We start from the raw sequence: 20,177 nt of genomic DNA on the forward strand, positions 1-20,177 counted from the left end.
ATTCCAAATTATTACATATCTCATTGTCAAAAATTTAAAGATATTTTACTAATTTGTTCAGATTGTAGATGCGAATTTTTCAAACCTTCACTGATAGCATGCCTTCAGCAATTTTAGAAGGGATACGCCCTCTTTTTCCGATAAACTTAGAAATTCCTTGTATTAACCTGTTACCTGGGATACAGTCCAAATCTCCCTCCTTAAAAACAAATCACCTCATTTCCGCCTCCTTTTATCGTTTTAATTGTTTTGATAGTACTTTCAATGTATTGCAAAAAATGTTCTAATCAAAGTTACCATGATAAAAATCCTGAACGCCAGAAATGTATCTTTTGTATATCCCCTACAAAAGATTCACCAGTGACGCTCGAATCCATAAAGTTAAGAGCATTGAGGACATTCCTAAACGATCAGCCAAATACAGCTAAGATTGGCTATTCGTGCTATTCCTTGGATAAAAAATTCGAAAAAGTATTTCGAAAATATAGATATTTATTATAAGTCAATTTATAATCATTATCATATCAATGAAACTTCATGTTCAAATCCACCAGCAGGCGCATCGACCCAGTGATTGTAAATAAACTCATCACAGATACAATGCTTAAAATTATGATATACTCTAGGTCATCACGAATGTGGTTGTTAAAATTCTATCATAAAAAACATTATGTTTTTCTTGTTTGCTGAAATATAAAAATGCGGTGTATCTTGGTACTCTTTTTTGTATGAAAAAAGATTGTCATGTAAAATCTCCCCATTTTGATTTTGAAAACAAAAGTTTACCATAAAGTTGTATTTTGTAGAAGACAGCTGTGGTAATATAAGTTTATTGCATGAATATTGGGAAATATTTCCGGAAAAGAATTTTAAATTGCACGAGCTTGCAAGTGCAATACATGTTCTACGAGACACAATTTTTCCCATAGCAATATAATATTTGAAAGTAAATAGGTTTAAACTAGAATATTGTCGTTGAAGACGTCTAGAATTCTAAAGATTTATTGCACAGGTGCAATATTAGAATTTATTGCACGCTAACTTTTGGTTATTTTCTGTGGGAAATATCATACTGCTATGCAATAATCAAAATTATATCATGATCTCATTACTTTTCAGTTGTTTCATATTGGATAGCAGTGGTTACATTGTTATACATGAAGACTTTGCTAATCCTGAGTCTACCCCACCCAAAATAGAAAATGTTCATGTCATTTATAAGGTAAGCTAATAGGTTTTGAACCACTAATTTGGACACAGACAGAAAAAAAAATTATGAAGAGGTAATACATTTGTAACACTACATACGTCTGTAACTTAGTAAGTAAGTAAACCATTTTGGTAATTTCTATATCAAACTAAACCAAAAAAACTTCAGTTGGCTTTAGAAACCTTTTTGAACGTTTCATTTAAAAAATAAATAAAAATAATATGAAACATAATGATTTTGTTTTACATGTAGGGGTGGGCACATGCAGTCTGTCACTTACATTATACTTACTAGTGTTTGTTCTACCAAGCGTCTAAGAACCACTGCCCTCATACTGAATATAATACTCCTAAAATTACAATCATCTTCGCAGCCTTACCATTTTGTCTGTCTATTTGTCCAACAAATATTTATGTATCGTCACACTTTTCTCCGAAATTACTGAAGATAAGTACAGTGCAAATGCCTATTCCAACAACTGAGTATTCTAACATACTGCTTTAATCAACACATCATGGTCCCAAAATATGCCTATACTTGCATCCTGCTGTATCCGACATTTTTTAAGGTCCCCCAGTTTGTCCGAATACACAGGTTACACTGTATTTTGTACTTGATCAGCAGCGTTAGTTGTAACATAGGAGATACTAGTACTATGATACCTATTGTCATGCCCAATTTATGGGCATTATGTTTTCTGGTCTCTGCGTCCGTTAGTTTGTTCGTCCGTCTGTCCCGCTTCAGGTTAAATTTTTTTGGTCGAGGTAGTTTTTGATGGAGTTGAAGTCTAGTCAACTTCAAACTTAGTACACGTGTGTCCTATGATAAGATATGATTTTTAAATTTTACCCCATTTTTACGGTCCACTGTGAATAGATAATGATAGAGCGGGTGGGACATCCGTGTTCTAGGGACACATTCTGGTTATGAAATCAAACTTGTCTCACACTACTTACACTAGTCTGCCGACACTGAGGTTGTGATTTTTAATCCAAATGAATTATTGTGGTGAGTGTATTTGACTCCAATTTTATCGACTAGGATTGTCAGTTTTCCTAAAGATCGGTGGTTTTGGCTGAGCACTCCCAACTCCTCTACTAATAAATACGGAATGCCACTCAATAGCAATCAGTGCCGAAAGTTTTGTTAATCACCCATCAATCAATCAATTTTGATTTTTTTTTTAAAGTTTATCTACATGACATATAAGTTAATATTTTAAATAGAAATGCATAACTCATTTGTCTGTTGTTGTATTTGTAGGAAAGTGCAATAGCTGAGGACCTAATAAACCAGAATATGATGAATAAAGCTTCATGCATTGATTTTGAAACTATCAAGGAGCAGTTTACATACAGGGTAAATCGTGTTTTTTCGCCGACAAATAATTTTGCTAACATATTCTTTTAATGCACCATATTACTTTTAAACAAGAATTTCAATGGGAAATAGACGCGCCTCATACATTGATATAATGAAAAGTAGCTGAAAAAATGACAAATATCTAGAAACATAGACGAAAGTTAAATATATTTCTTTTTCATGCCATTGACATTATAGCCTGTCAACTCTGTTCAAGGTTTTTAGTTCGTTCACCCTAACAGGTGATGCAAATGCATTTGACTCTAAATTTAATTGACTAGGATTGCTAGTTTACCAGTCAAAGGTCACTGGTTCTGGTCGTATATCCGGCTTCCTCCATTAATAAAACATGGCTTTCAGAAAATAATTAATATTGCTAAAAGTAGAATCTAATCACAAAAAAATCAATCAATCAAGTGCATTAATTCTTTTGCAGGTTGCCACAAATGGTAATGATAGAATGAATTCTTATGCTAAATACAAGATAGATCCAGTTCCTAACAGCAATATCTTTATTGTCATAAAACAGAGAGTCTACACAACTTCTACAAGGTGTTGCAGTGTAAGTCAGAACAATATGTATAGACAATAATAGTACATTGACTTGTCATATAAACGATATAAGGATGAGGTTTGGAAACGGGCAAATGCGGAGCTTCATGAGACAGTTAAATTTTAATATTAAAAGCGCGAGGCTTGCCAAGCTTTATAGATAATTAGAATTTAACTGTTAAGAGTGGAAAAATATAATAATACGAGAGTTACAGTAGTGGAATCTGTTTCTCTTATGATTTGTATCATTTCTGTTCAAAGATTTGAGGAAAGTTGTGTACTTTTGATGTGACGTCATCAGACATGGTCGCATTTTTTCAAGACGTCACAATAATAAAATTCAGAAGAAAACAAGAAATTTAACGTCTAAAATTAAATTTCAACTTATCATTTTAAATATTTTTCTCATTCCGTTCAGGAAATGTGAAAGTAGCACAAAAAATAGAGAATAAAGTTGAACCTTAATCGTACGTTAAAGTTAAGCCATCCTTTCCTCTATTTCCTCCACGGTAGACGAATGCAAAAAACAAAAGACATTATTTTGCAGTCATTAACTGCCACTTAAAATAGATGACATATCGACTTTTTTAAGTAAACCTCCCTGTTTAACTTTTCGTAAATTGAAACTCGCCTTAAAGACCTACTCTGGATTAAGTCGAGGTACAATAAGTTAAATAAAGAAATCCTTTGTGAAATAAGATCGTGCCAGGTATCTGAAATAATAATTTTGCGTTGAATAACATGGAAAAAATGCACAAACAGGTTTGTAAGACTTCAAACGTTGTCACCAGCTCAACAGTGATAAGTAGTAAGATGTGTGCGCTTTTCAGTTCGTTGTGACTATCACACATAATCCCATATGTTTTACACTTTGAACTCCATGGCAGTCTATGTATCAGTGACGCTCACATCAATTTTTTTTATAAAGCCAAACAAGTACAAAGTTGAAGAGCATTGACGATTCAAAATTCCAAAAAGTTGTGCCAAATAAGACTAACGTAATCTATGCCTGGAATAAGAACATCCGTAGTTTTTCGAAAAATTAAAAGAACAGATGCATTCTTGTTTCTGTAGCTATATATCTATTATTTAATCAAATAGATATATCCTGTTGTTATTAAGATCGTATTTAAATTTTATAGATTTACGGAATATCACCTGATTCCCATAAATGCAGCTCCAGATCATGTGACTGTTTGTGTTACAAAGATGCCGATTTTGATTATTGCAATAATGCATATACTCTGTTAGGGTAAGTATACACTAGCACATAAAAAAATAGTGATACAATTTGTTTTAATTGCAGATAGACTCAAAGGGAATTCAATTAAGGGAAACAACTAAAATTTCTAAGAGGTAAAACCAGTATTGTGTTTCCTGCTGATCGACCCTTTACTGTATACTGGACACCAAGCTTAACCTCTTAATTTTTTTAATTTGAAAAAGTTTTTTTATTTTTACTGAAGATTTTCATACGAATTAAGAAATAATTGCAATGACTGATTGAAAAAACGAAGAAATTTAGGTTATTTTAAACACTACGACGAAATGTTTTCCCTGTTTTCTGCTTTCAAAAACTTCTGACAGTGCAATATTAATAATTTAATCATTTGTTGTTTGCTCGCTTTTTAAATATGTGTTCCCTATCAAAATAAGTTTTTCAACAGTTATTAATTAAAAAAATAATTTCGTATTAATATATATATATATGTTTATATATATTAAATTTAGCAACTCTGATATGTAAATTTGTTTTCTACTGCTTTTTTGCAGTGATGCTGCACACACATGTAGTCCTAGAGACCCAGAACTACAGACAAAAAATCTGAATGACGAAGAAAAGATTAAAAATCTTCAATTTTGCTTTGATCCTAAATGCTCCACAAGAACACAAAAATCGTAAGTTTCCTTTTACAGATGACTTATCTTTTACAGTTTTCCTGTACTCTTTTGTGATTCCAATTACTTTACTTGTTTAATTAACAATTTGGATAAGATAATAAAATGTATTTGTCATTTGCTATTTTACATCGCTGACATGTATTACATGTTTATGTTCAATATGCATTATGAGAAAAGAAACAGAATAAATTTATTTTTAAAAGTCACTTTTTATATTTTGAGAGAATTCTTTTCCTCTCAATTTTTAATTGTCTCTCATTTTTGTCAATCGTGCTTTAATCTCAAAAATGCAGGTCAAATGTTGTAATTTACCGAAATAACACTTTGAAATAAATATTCACTTTGTGAACTGAAACTAATGTAAAGCAGTCATCGGTCAAAGTTTTCTCTTGAATCCAAGTATGTAAGGTCAATCGTCTATACATATTTCCTCAGATAGAATATTTTTTATACTTTGCAGAATTGAAGATTTTGCCATGTGTTTATATAATTTCATAAGAAAACGTGTGGGCCATGGTGCATTTTTTCAAGCTACAAGCTTAAGCCATACAAAAATACTAATTTCTACATAGACTATTAATTGAAAAAAACTTTTTCGAAATTCAAGTGAAAGAATTTAAAAACCAAATAATTGCGTATTCATATATTTTCGTGGATTATAAACAACTACGGAAGAAACTTCTTTTTTGAGAAAATTATTGATGCAAAAATATCGCTTTTTTATTTGAAAATTAGTACGATTTCAACTAAACATGTTCAATGTTTAAAAATTGGAAATGTTTACTTCTTTGCAGAGGAGACACCTCTATTGTCTTCCTATGTTTTGGTAGACAGTCCTTGCAAACACACTTTGGAACAGAGTACACAATGACTTAATATGTTTGTTTATTATACTTATTCTAGAGATTGTTTTGGTGTGGCAGGATGTAGTTGGTGTGTTAGAGATTCTAATGACCAGGATCTAGAGCAGCCATATTGTGCCTTACAGAGTGTCTGTTACTTTGGACAAGTTGGATCTGAAGACCCATATGGAAATAATGTTGGAGGTAATATTGTATATTGTGTCAAAATTGTTTCAAGTTATTAAAACAGCGAAAATGAATAACAAGTATAACAACAGGCTAATTGACATTGCATATATGACACTTATAAAAGGGAAAAATTGTTTTTATAAATATGGAAAGGTTGTTGGGATCAAAGTGATTGTCCTAATAATCTTGTCATGTAAGATGACGAAAAGTCATGTGCAGTATATGCATCATGTTTAGCTTATTAAAAACAAAGAATTTGCCACATAAAAAAAGTAAATTCATCAAACTGTTTATTTCATAAACATACACATCACTTTTACTATTAAGATGATAACACAATATTGACTGCTGTACCCCTCTTTTTGACATTTTAACTCTTTGAGTATTTTTGTTTTGTTCATACATCGTTGAAAATGTAATGGAATTTGATGCGGCTGCCATACAAGTAAGAGGTTTATAGCTATCAAACCAATTTCAATCCACCATTTTCTGCATTAGAAAATGCCTGTACCAAGTCAGGAATATGACAGTTGTTATCCATTCGTTCGATACGTTTGGACTTTTGATTTTGCCTTTTGATTTTGATTTTCTTTTTTAAATTTTCCTCGGAGTTCAGTATTTTTGTGTTTTTACTTTTTACTTCGTACTTTGCATGGCCTTTTTAACTTTTTTTTTGTTCCAGCATCACTGATGAGTCTTTTGTAGACAAAAGACATGTGTAGCGAAATAGCACAAAATTCAATCCTGGTATAAATGATGAATTTATTTATATATAATGACAAAAATTAACAAAAATGCTAAAAAAGTATATGAACATGCAACTACAGATAATAGAAAAAAAAATTGTCAATGTAAAAGTATCGTGATATCAAGTGTTGTTCACGATAATGTATAATATCACCTGATCAATTGGATACTCAATACTGGTTTAACATCCTACAAATTTAACGTTCCTTCTCCGGATGGATGTCACGTTAGTTTCATTTGAATCAAACTTCCGTCTGCTGAAAACGTCATCTCTGTTTCGTCAGCATTTATTATATGTAATAATACAATAACATACATTAATTTAACTCTAACATACATGTATCAATAAATTCAACAGAAATGCAGGGTCTTTTATTCTTGTTATATTTGTTTTAAGATAACAGTAACACGGATGAATCTGAAGGTATTCCAGGTGGAGTGATAGCTAGCATTGTCCTCAGTGTACTAGTGTTTGTCTTCATTGCCGGATGTTTCTATAGTCATATCAGAACCAAGTCCAGTATATCATCATCTACCACTAGAAGTCCAGCAACAGAAACAACACAACAGACAAATGCTCACGACAATCCAGCATTTAGATCACAAAATCAAAGTTCATTAGGGAGACCCTCATTTCAGCAGCAATCTTCAATAAACAATCGGGGAAATCTCATGTTTCACCCTCTAAATCAAAATGCTGAGTACACTTTTCCCACAGCTCCTGTAGAAAATCCTCCACCATATTCTGCAGTGGTTTTTAACGGTAGTCAGACAAAGCATGGTTATCCAAATAAAATTTTGTAAATGGAAAAAAAAATCATATATGTAATAAATCATACAATTTGTATCACAACATAAATTATGTATCAACTAAAATTTGGATATTTGAATTGACAAATATTTGAATTATGTACAGTAATTTACCTATATGGAGTCATTTTCTTTCAGAACGATAGGTCATTCTTTCGAAGAATCAACCCGGATGATACCATGTTTCAATGAAATATGTTTGAAGGCATAAAGTAATGACCATACGGTCGGTCTTTTGTTTGAACAATCCTGGCACCCCTCTGTGTGCTTTACAATAAGACAAACCCTACACTACTCTTATAATTATGTACATGAGTGTACATTGATTCCATTGTATTCTTGCAGCTATAGGATGCTTCAATTACCGTACAAATGTCAGTTCATTTATACATTTGCATGATGCCCGTTATTTTCATTTGAATAAATTCATCATAGATACCAGCTGGATTAAATCTTGTATTTACGTCAATCACGTGTTTCGTCTACAAAGGACCCATTTGTGACGCTCGAATCCCGAAAGGTTCAAAAGGCTAAATAAAGTACGAAGAGGAAGACTTTTGAGGACCAAATAAAGTAGTTCAAATTGTGATAGTACTCTGAATACAGTTTTATACTGTGAATGATTTTTGTCTCGCCTTAACGTAGTCAAAAAGCGAGACATATGTTTTCTGTTTAAAGTGTCATTGGGCATATGTGTTGTAGGCGGTGGTGGTGTCGTAAACAATGTATTAGTTTGTGATTAGGCCGGTTTATAGGTTAATGGTATTTGCTATGCAGTTGTATTAGCATTAGCACATCTCATATTTTGAGAGATAATTTGTCCCTGTCCCCTCAATCATGTTCATTGGATTTAAATATTTTGCATGTTTAAATGTTTATGTGAATTGCTATTTTAATTTCAACATTTGCATTTTACTTTTGATCAAAATAAAAAAGGCGATATATATCTCTGTGTTAGCAGTTTACTATTGTATTTGAAGACAAGTAATTTATATAATTTGATACCTATTGTTGTGATGCAAAGTTAGATTAAATATGTGATATTCACATATTCTTAAAAAATAGTTATAGTAAGATAATATTATATTATATTTATTGTTATTATTGTCTAAATTAAAAAGTTCAACTTCAACTTTAAGTTTCATAGAGATGTTTTTTTTGTTTTTATTTACAGTTGTATGTGCTGTCATTTAGGCGTCTTTTTGTAATGTTAACTTCGTCATAACTGTGGATACATATCATTTTTGTGGGTTCCAATTTTCTTGAGTAAAAGTTGTATGTTTGTTTATATATGATTTTTTTGTTCAACCAAAGTATGTATTCAAACCTACACATGATTGACACTTGTTGAAAATTTACATTCCTGGTTTACCAATACCCAAAACAGTTCATAAAAATTGGTAATTCACGAATATAAATAAATCCAAAATATGCAGCCTTGTGACACAACTGCGGTTACACTTGTATATTTAAGGTAGATAGGGTGTATTTCTCCATATGTGATTTTGAAATATAAGAAAACATCGGTCTAGTTCTTTGATAGAATGTGCAAATTTTGAGAGTACATGTGTAAGAATTTTCAATTCAATATAGAAAATGAGATGTTTTATCATAATAAGATTTATTCCTATGAAGAATAAATCCGGTTATCGGAGGAAAGTGGGCTTACGTTTTGGGAGTTGTCCCGCTTTGCACACGTGGTGGAACTTGTTATGTATTATGAGTCACGTTTATTATTTTAACCTTGATAACTGTGACGTCATCATTCTTTCTTTACCACGTACGATACAGCAGAGGGAAGACGCAAAAAATTGGGTTCCGTATGAATGAACTAATGTTTGTTTCAAAAGTTATTCAAATTATAACAAATTTAGTTGAATAGTGAATTTTATTTCTTTGATTTGGTATATGAAATGGATGTCTTTCAAAAAATATTATTTTACTGAAAAGGTTCGGAAAGTTTGAAAGATAGAAAAGCACATGGTTTTGATCCAGTATAAAATAGTGTTAAAGATTTTATATATTTTGTTGTTTCTTCTGTAAAGAGTTTCTAAATATTTCATTGTAAATTTTAATTGTTGGTTTAATTCAGTGAAAATCATGAGTTATATTTCCAAAAATAGAAATTTTAACAGACCCGTAATTTCAGATAAAAACTGCGCACATGGTTTTAAAGACACGTGTCGCATGGACGTCTGCGATTTTAAAACTATCGTTATATGAAATGTTTCATCTGCTACACAGCAAGCAATTTAAAGAGAAACCAATAATGAATAAATGTATGAAGTTTATAAAAATTAAAATATATCTATTTATAATTTGCGAAAGCAAATTTACAGATCTAACATTGTTGGGTTGATGTTTAGACGAGTTGTATATCTATTATAACTTTTCAACGGTCGTTTCACTGATATTATTGTAGTAATTTTTCAGTTTTAAAAACCAAAGATCTTATGGAAATGGGAAAAACAGTACGTATGTCACAAAGGCCCTCTAAAAGTTATAAATGCAGCCAAAGGGACAAAAGAGGGACGTAACCGACAACGTTGAGAAACAGATCTAGCACTGTCGTTGGACAGCATACTTCCACGCAAGTTTCAGCTACATGTATGATGACTCCAGAACTTAAAAAATGAAGCTGTTCAGATTGTCAATGCCCTTATTCACTCTCCAGCTACTGAGTACTGTATGATACAGGTATAACACAAAGTTCTAATATTTTGCCAATAACTAGTGTAAATGATAATCTATGTTTAAATGTTTCACAAAAACTCAGAACAAAATATTTAAAGGTGAATATGTAGGTTTAGGTATATTGCTTTAATACAAATTCAGGCACAGAGCAATCAAATTCTCTAACTGTAGATACAAATGAACAGCTGATTATCCAAACTAAACCAAGTGAAAAGATTACTGATTTTTACACATGGATATATGCTTTCCTTATTTACATAAGTATTTATGTTGGTGTACATTTAGAAGATACACAAGATATTTTAACATGCATGTATTCGGTTAAGTTGGGTGCAAGTCGTTCAATATTGGGCCATGTTCGAAGGACCATAATCAACAGTTTCGTTTAAAGAAAGCTATATAGAAATTCAGATATGTCATGGGCTACTGTTGACCAAGATCTTTGGATGTTATATATTCATACAGTGCAGCCAAATGCACCTAGTTATGGGGTTAATATGGTTAACAGTAACAGGAAATGTTTTACGAGTTCAATAACATAGGTGCATGTATGTTACCACAATGTCGATACATTCATAAATGTTTGAGATGCAATGGTCCCCATCCTGCCATAAATTGTAGGGTCCCTCAATATGAGGCTGGTTCACGAATGGGTAATTTATGAAAGATATGATATTTTTATTTGTTTTTAGAACTTGTTCCAATACTGGCCATAGTTATATTATTTAAGTTCAAATTGAGGGACAAACAAGTTATGTTTCACATAGATAACTGTTCTTTGGTTGCTATTTAAAATAAACAGTCGTCAAACTTGACACAAGTTATGCAGTTGGCTCGACTGCTCGTATTGCAAACAATGGTGTATACTATACAATTTAACAGCATGCATTATCGAAGGACGGCTCAACTCTGATACAATCTTTCATAACGGTAGGAAAGACATTACATTATAAACTGATATTAATACCATAAACTTGTACATCATTAATTTGTTACTCAAATTTTCATAAATTTACTTAAAATACACGATCACCTATATAAGATATAAGAATTATGTGTATATGCACGAATTACTGTAAAAGATTATTCTCTGATGAAACGGTACGGTGGTCTCTCATATGAAGAGCTTCTTCAATATACATACAAATATATTTTTATCCTTTTCAGACATAGGATTTAACATTTTGGAAAAAATTTCATCCAAATTAATCGAATTAATATCATTTTTAAAATTTTAAATTTCTTATATTGCGGACATTCACTCAAGAAATGAATCTCAATTTCAATTTTTACTGTGCAAATTTTACAAAATCTCTCATTAGAGGGTATTGTTGGTCTTGCATACCTATTGGTTTCTATTGCTAATGAGTGTGCACTTATTCTTAATTTAGTGATTAAATAAAAAGTTAACCACAGTTTCCATCTTTTATCTAAGATAGTTAAGATTTAATTTTAATTTTGTAGAAATCTTCTAGTTTCTGTTTGAAATTACTATTACAATGCTTGTTAAAGGGTATTCCAATATTTCATTAATTCAGATAATTTATGAGACCATAAATTTTCTCTGTACCAAGTAGATATTTTAAAAGGATTGATTGATTGTTGGTTGATTAACGTCCAGTGGCAAATATGTCAGGCATATCTATCAGGACGAATATTTACACAGTGTCTGTAAATTGTGTCATTTTAGGATAATTTAGTTTGTACCGAGTAGATACAATGTTATGACACAGTGTCTGTAAATTGTGTCTTTTTTAATAGGATAATTTAGTTTGTATCAAGTAGATACATTGATAGGACTCAGTGTCTGTAAATTGTGTATTTCAAGGATAATTTAGTTTGTATCAAGTAGATACATTGATATGACACAGCGTCTGTAAATTGTGTCTTTTAAGGATAATTTAGTTTGTATCAAGTAGATACATTGATATGACACAGTGCCTGTAATTGTGTCTTTTAAGGATAATTTAGTTTGTACCAAGTAGATACATTGATAGGACACAGTGTCTGCAAATTGTGTCTTTTAAGGATAATTTAGTTTGTATCAAGTAGATACATTGATATGACACAGCGTCTGTAAATTGTGTATTTTAAGGATAATTTAGTTTGTATCAAGTAGATATGTTGATAGGACACAGTGTCTGTAAATTGTGTCTTTTAAGGATAATTTAGTTTGTATCAAGTAGATATATTGATAGGACACAGTGTCTGTAAATTGTGTCTTTTCATGATAATTTAGTTTGTATCAAGTAGATACATTGATATGACACAGCGTTTGTAAATTGTGTCTTTTAAGGATAATTTAGTTTGTATCAAGTAGATATGTTGATAGGACACAGTGTCTGTAAATTGTGTCTTTTAAGGATAGTTTAGTTTGTATCAAGTAGATATATTGATAGGACACAGTGTCTGTAAATTGTGTCTTTTCATGATAATTTAGTTTGTATCAAGTAGATACATTGATATGACACAGCGTTTGTAAATTGTGTCTTTTAAGGATAATTTAGTTTGTATCAAGTAGATATGTTGATAGGACACAGTGTCTGTAAATTGTGTCTTTTAAGGATAGTTTAGTTTGTATCAAGTAGATATATTGATAGGACACAGTGTCTGTAAATTGTGTCTTTTAAGGATAATTTAGTTTGTATCAAGTAGATATGTTGATAGGACACAGTGTCTGTAAATTGTGTCTTTTAAGGATAATTTAGTTTGTATCAAATAGATACATTAATATGACACGGCGTCTGTAAATTATGTCTTTTAAGGATAATTTAGTTTGTATCAAGTAGATACATTGATAGGACACAGTGTCTGTAATTGTATCTTTTAAGGAAAATTTAGCTTGTATCAAGTAGATACATTGATAGGACACAGTGTCTGCAAATTGTGTCTTTTAAGGATAATTTAGTTTGTATCAAGTAGATACATTGATATGACACAGCGTCTGTAAATTGTGTCTTTTAAGGATAATTTAGTTTGTATCAAGTAGATATGTTGATAGGACACAGTGTCTGTAAATTGTGTCTTTTAAGGATAATTTAGTTTGTATCAAGTAGATACATTGATAGGACACAGTGTCTGTAAATTGTGTCTTTTAAGGAAAATTTAGTTTGTATCAAGTAGATACATTGATGGGACATAGTGTCTGTAAATTGTGTCTTTTTAATTAAATATAATTCGATTTGTATCAAGTAGATACATCGATAGGACACAGTGTCTGTAAATTGTTCCTTTTTAGTATTTTTGATTTGTTTCAAGTAGATACATCAGATACATAGTGTACAGGTCTAGTGGCTTTCGAAGCGTTCCGTAAATTGTATAATTATGATATCATTTGGCCACCACTTTTAGAAACACTTAAGACACTTTTATTGCATGTAACTATATTTATTGCTTATATATCACTTGAAACAAATTAAAAGGGTTTATAGGACAGCTAACTGTTATCCGTAAGGAAAGATCATGTTGCAAAATTTTGCTAATATTGTTATCTCATTCTCAAAAACGGATCAATGTTGCCATGGTACATGTATAGAAATAACAGAAACTAAACTAAAATATTGTTAAAAGTATGAAATGCAAAGACCAAATGTTAAAGTTCCCTTATTCTCTGTCTTTGGTGACAAGTACCAGTGTTCATGTGTCCTAAGTTTTAAAGGTTTGAATACATGTAGGAATAATGGATTCAGTTTCAATTTGAATCAAAGATATGGTAAAAACCAATAAGCACGAATTAAGCAGCCACAAGAATGTACACCTTTGCCGCTTAGCTATGTATACAATTGGGAGGTTGTTACATAAAATAGCCTGAAAAATATAATACGCCCGGTATATTCACATCTGACGGCGTTACTTTATCTCATGTGGGCAATTGTTTTTCTTATTTCATTACAGGGTAATTTAGATATAAATATATGTGTGGTCATTTAAAAGTACGGTCACGGCGGGTGTGTTGTGTCGCTACCGCATTGGTGGCGGTGGTCGAACTAAGTGTCCAATAACTCTTGGAATAGCCACTGAATTCGACCATGTGGCGAAAATAGCGACACAACATCTACAAATATATTATGCTTCTTATAATGGAATTATGTATCCGCTGAGCTTCTGTTTCCCAGGGCCAGCATCCGATATATTTTGGAAGCAATAATGTTAATAAGGATATTATATTGATATATAAGGAAATGACATTATAAGGAATAACAATAAGGTGGAAATAAGGAATAAGAATAATGTGGAAATAAGGAATAAGGAATGGACAATAATGTGGAAATAAGGAATAAGGAATGGACAATAATGTGAAAATAAGGAATAAGGAATGGACTATAAGGTTTAATTATATATACTAGGGACTTGCCAATTATGTTTCTCGGCAGTCCCATTCTTTGTCAAGCCGTGGCCGTACAATTTTGTACTTTTGCCAAATAAATATTTCTTACTTTATATGTGTATGTCATTTGGCCCCACGTTGTCTCAGATAATAAGATTTATTCCTATGAAGAATAAATCCGGTTATCGGAGGAAAGTGGGCTTACGTTTTGGGAGTTGTCCCGCTTTGCACACGTGGTGGAACTTGTTATGTATTATGAGTCACGTTAATTATTTTAACCTTGATAACTGTGACGTCATCATTCTTTCTTTACCACGTACGATACAGCAGAGGGAAGACGCAAAAAATTGGGTTCCGTATGAATGAACTAATGTTTGTTTCAAAAGTTACCCACCCACCCACCACTTAGATTAAAGACATACTCCTAAAATGTAGTTAATATGCACGTGTTAAAATGTTATATCATGTTTTTCGCTTTTCTGCTGTTTTTGTTCTTTTTTTCAGGTTGAAACGACTGGTAGCTTATTCCGATAGTAATCCCAATCCTCCGTCATGGGTTCAGACAAAGACTCCGACCATTGTAATCCCAATCCTTCGTCACGGCTTCAGACAAAGACTCCGACCATTTAATGGCGAAAATAGCGACACAACATCTACAAATATATTATGCTTCTTATAATGGAATTATGTATCCGCTGAGCTTCTGTTTCCCAGGGCCAGCATCCGATATATTTTGGAAGCAATAATGTTAATAAGGATATTATATTGATATATAAGGAAATGACATTATAAGGAATAACAATAAGGTGAAAATAAGGAATAAGAATAATGTGGAAATAAGGAATAAGGAATGGACAATAATGTGGAAATAAGGAATAAGGAATGGACAATAATGTGGAAATAAGGAATAAGGCATGGACTATAAGGTTTAATTATATATACTAGGGACTTGCCAATTATGTTTCTCGGCAGTCCCATTCTTTGTCAAGCCGTGGCCGTACAATTTTGTACTTTTGCCAAATAAATATTTCTTACTTTATATGTGTATGTCATTTGGCCCCACGTTGTCTCAGATAACTATTTATGGTTGTATTTTACCAACAAAAAAAAGAAATTTGTTTTATTCCTTTTTTCAAACTTTACCATATTTAAGGGAAGGCAACTCAAATGTAAGGACAGATAATTCAGACAAAGATACTATTACAATAGAATGTGTTGGGAATTTCTCTATATTATTATTTAACAAGAAAACGGGTCAAGTAACCTCATTTCTTCTTTTTCTTATATAAAAGCATACTATCAAACCTGTCTACTCATATGTTATGTCAAAATTCTAGGGTGCAGTTTTCGTTTTATAGCAGTAAATTAGGGATTCCATACATAATCTATACAAAATCTGTCAATTTTGAACAACCTGTAGTATGAAAATAAGCCTAGTGATCCATTATTTTTATTTCTATTTTTTAAAAAGCATATGATATAAACTATATTTTGGCAAATTATTGAAAAATTCTATAGATTATAATTTAGACACCCTATCTACCTTAAATGTTATTTAATTTTATATTTTAATGAAATGGCTTTTCCCATTTAAAATTCATGATAATAGTTGTTAATGCATAATTGATCACATGATCTGCTTCATACATTAAATCTTAAATTATTAATTTTGGTACCAGAGAAAGCCCATAGATCATATTCTAATTTTAAGTTTGAAACGTTCTTAAGGTTTGACTGAAATTAATTACTTATTAAGGTATCCATTTGAAAGATTTCTGAATAAAAAAGAAGATGTGGTATGATTGCCAATGAGACAATTGTCCACAAGAGACCAAAATGACACAGACATCAACAACTATAGGTCACCGTACGTATATTTTACATATGTGTTTGTTACACGTGCACACTTCACGTGTTGATCTTTTTTGTCATTCACAGAAAATAAATTTCTATGATCACGGATCACGAAAATATAAAAAAAAAAAATACAAATAGGAAGAAAAACGGATTACGATAGCAAAAATGCGCCGATCACGAAATAACCCATCAGGCCCTCATTAATAGAAGGGTGCCCAGTAAACAAATTTTATCGATGTTGGTTAATGGAATAACACACGGCTGTATTTGATAGCATTGAAAAGGGGAAAACAAGCCTCCTCGAAATATTAATGTCGTCGTTATCCACAATGTTCATGATTTTCTTAAATTTGGGTCAAAGGTCATATCTCTAATTAAAAGGAAAATGAAGAGTCACGTGAGTCACGTTAAGGCAGCTGGTTAGTCCAATATTTATGCGTTTATATAAAACATATTCAAATCATTCAAAGGATTATAACTATTGTTTCTATGTTTTACTTTTTTGATATCTGTGTTGCCAAATATGGTTTGAAATTGACATTTATACTCATAGGGTCCCCGATCAAAAATTTCATTCAGCTGTTAAACAACAGTGACCTTGACCTATCAAGATTTACAAATTCAGATTTTTTTCTAAAGATTCGATACAAGTATTATCTGGAGATGTTTTTTTAAGATATTAAAATTTATAAGTTGCCCTTTCAAAATGTAATGTGTCCGTCTTTGATAGAAGGTGTTTGCAATGATTTTCTGGGAAAATATCCAGTTTTCCTTTGGTGAGTGTGAAAGCACATTAAATTGTAAACCAAAATGTAATATCAACGTATGATAGATTCACTAAGATGATCTGAGTATATAAGCTTTGCTTTAAAGAAATAAGAAAGACGGTGAAAACGGAAGAGTGTTGTCCGTCACAGTTATAAAAAAAAATACAATTATAAGCAGGTTAATCCCTCCATCTTACACACGAAACGCGCGTCTGGCGTATACACTAAATATAGTCCTGTTATCTATGATGAGTTTATTTACACACTGATGTGCCTTATTGAGCAGAAATTTGTTTTCTGGTTATCTTCAAAGAGAGGGTTGTAGCAATATCAATCTAATAAAAATATATATCTCTATTTTCGTTAGTCTCATATGAGCAATAAAAACGATCATGCGAGTTAATATGAATAAGGATTTAAATTAGATCGAAACAACATAATCAAAAACCTTAGCTGTAGCAGTAGCTTTTTTACGTTTCATTGTCTTCTATAAAAGTAAAAAGCCCATCATCGAGGTTTAGAGAAAAAAACAAATTTTAGTTTTTTAGTTGTTTCTTTTTAAATCGCATTCGAAGGAAGTCGCAGAAAGCGAGGCATACAGCATATAATATGATGGTGGAGGATGAAAACTCGTAAACTATTTGTATATCTTCAACTTTAAGGTAGAAGCATCGGATTATCATACTTTGTATATAGAACCATTATGTTACAAAGTTCCCATCTGTCAAATAATTTGTTTCCTTGACCTCGTTATCATGGTTTATTGAATGTCTGACTTGTGATTTTGAATGTCCCGTTTGTATCCTTCGCATCTCTTTTATTATGATTTCTATGATAAGTATATTTGGTTACTAATATATATCATCCTTGCAAGGTCTACAAACATGTCGAACATACATGGTTCCCCTGACTTCGACCTCATGTAATGGACCAGTGAACAAACAACGGTTAAGTCTTAGTGGTCAAATGCTTATCTGAGCAGTTACCATAGGTTGTGGGTCAAATATATTTGGTTTATTGGACTGTTGCAAAAGCATGTCTATTTGGCCGAGTTCATCTAGCTTTTCTTCATTTGCATGTAACATTGATAATTCATCTGTTTATTTGTTGTAACCCTGTTGTGTAATGTTGTCATTTTAATGTTATAATTAACACTGCCATTAAAGCGGGAGGTTTGGCATGCTACAAAACCAGGTTCAACCAACCATTTTTCCATAAAATGCCCTGTACCAAGTCAGAAAAATTGCCATAGTTACATTATAGTTCGTTTCTGTGTGTGTTACATGTCGGTGTTGTGTCTATGTTGTGTCGCAGTTCTCTTATATTTGATACGTTTCCCTCGGTAATTTTGAAACCCGGATTAGTTTTTCTCTCTATCGATTTAAGAATTTTGAACAGCGGTATACTACTGTTGCCTTTATTTAACTTTATGTAGTACTTGTATAATATATAGATAAGGAGAGGCAAAAGAAAGCAGTTGTATTCAGCTATAAGACCGGTCTTCAACAATGAGAAAAACCCATACCATATGATCATCTATTAAAGGCCCAAATATAAATGTACACATTCTTTTTCGCTAAGAATTTTACATGATTCAGTCAGTTAGTAACACATGCTGTACCAGTGGTATCATAGTTTTTACGGTAATGATGGTTATGATCAGACGTTTCTCTGTCCGAAAACTGATAATGTCTTTTCATTAGCTTTCAGTAACTTAGGGAACATCTTTTTTTATTTCGAAAGGAGGGAGGGGAGGATTATTTTAAAACTTGGCCTGGCATGAACTGAAAATTACTGACTTTGCACAAGTCTGGGTGAAAATAAACATGCTGAAACATGAAACACGTATAATTCATTGCAGAAGGGTGATACCATTTTGTTGTCTACAACACCGAGGGAGATTAAGGTTGAAAACATAACAAGACCATAACATATTGCCATATCCCAGAGGAAGCTGGAGTGCCCAAACACAACCACTGACTTTCAATAGGAAAACTGACAGTCTTAGTCAATTAAGATTGTAGTCAAGTGCACCAGTATGAGCAGGGCTCGAACTCATAACCTCAGTTTTTACTGTCTAGATATAAAATGATTACATTAGTAGAACTATTTAGGGCACTTGGCAACCTAGGCCTGTAAAATCAAATCAAATCAAAAGTAATGAATTATGTTTTTATTTTACATTTATAAAACATAACAAATTATAAATAATTTTAGTTCTTGTTATATCAACATAATATTGAATGATTTTATAGTTCATAATCTATATCTTCATAACCCTTGTAAAAGTAAAACATACACAACCATTAAAAATATTACAAAAAAAAAATATTCATCCTTGTAGTTGTTTGAAATTCTCATATATTCTATTACTGGTATTTTCCTTCAGGAAATTTTTTTATTATTGACAAATTCAAAAAAAAATCAAATTTATTGTTAAACCGGATATAAAAAAAACCAAATAAAAAACTAATATGTACCTCTATTGTTAACAAATTGATCCCAGAATTGTATATATAACATTAAATATACATTTTTTGTATACAAAAAAAATCAGATTTCACAGAGGTAAATTAGAAATAAGATCATAGTGATTAATTTCTCATCTCTAACAATATGTTCTTTGTTACAACAAATAAATGAAAAGTATTTTCTCCAAAAATAAAAAAAATATATATTATGTAAAAAATCAAAAATGTCAGTATAAATAAATATAACAAGGCTTTTAAAATGTTGTACTAGCTTTCTGCATACACAATTTCTTTTGATTCTTGAAAATATTTTTTTGATGTAATTAAATACAATTTTCAGGTAATTTGTCATGGAATAGAATTTTTTTATACTGTCATACATATATATATATATATATATCACCATATAAAACTCTTAAAACAGCCTCTCTACTTGTTGATCCCCAA

General features: G+C 31.4%; 1 protein-coding gene and 1 long non-coding RNA gene across 2 annotated transcripts in view; both read left to right on the forward strand.

Moving 5' to 3' along the window:
• LOC134690953 (VWFA and cache domain-containing protein 1-like) overlaps nucleotides 1–8,560 on the forward strand; it is a 30,879-nt gene extending 22,319 nt beyond the window's left edge. The window contains exons 18-24 of the mRNA XM_063551129.1: nucleotides 1,120–1,222; nucleotides 2,474–2,569; nucleotides 3,009–3,134; nucleotides 4,267–4,376; nucleotides 4,898–5,023; nucleotides 5,930–6,072; nucleotides 7,202–8,560. Of these exons, the coding sequence (XP_063407199.1) occupies nucleotides 1,120–1,222; nucleotides 2,474–2,569; nucleotides 3,009–3,134; nucleotides 4,267–4,376; nucleotides 4,898–5,023; nucleotides 5,930–6,072; nucleotides 7,202–7,608 (1,111 nt within the window). The 3' untranslated portion in view covers nucleotides 7,609–8,560. The remainder of the gene's footprint in view (nucleotides 1–1,119; nucleotides 1,223–2,473; nucleotides 2,570–3,008; nucleotides 3,135–4,266; nucleotides 4,377–4,897; nucleotides 5,024–5,929; nucleotides 6,073–7,201) is intronic.
• Nucleotides 8,561–13,441: 4,881 nt separating this feature from the next.
• On the forward strand, nucleotides 13,442–15,050 carry LOC134690954 (uncharacterized). The gene is made up of 2 exons (XR_010102066.1): nucleotides 13,442–14,571; nucleotides 14,636–15,050. It is a non-coding gene; the product is annotated as an uncharacterized LOC134690954 (long non-coding RNA).
• Nucleotides 15,051–20,177: the final 5,127 nt, after the last annotated feature.

This window comes from Mytilus trossulus, chromosome 11 (genome assembly GCF_036588685.1).
Source record: "Mytilus trossulus isolate FHL-02 chromosome 11, PNRI_Mtr1.1.1.hap1, whole genome shotgun sequence".
NCBI classification, from domain to species: domain Eukaryota; kingdom Metazoa; phylum Mollusca; class Bivalvia; order Mytilida; family Mytilidae; genus Mytilus; species Mytilus trossulus.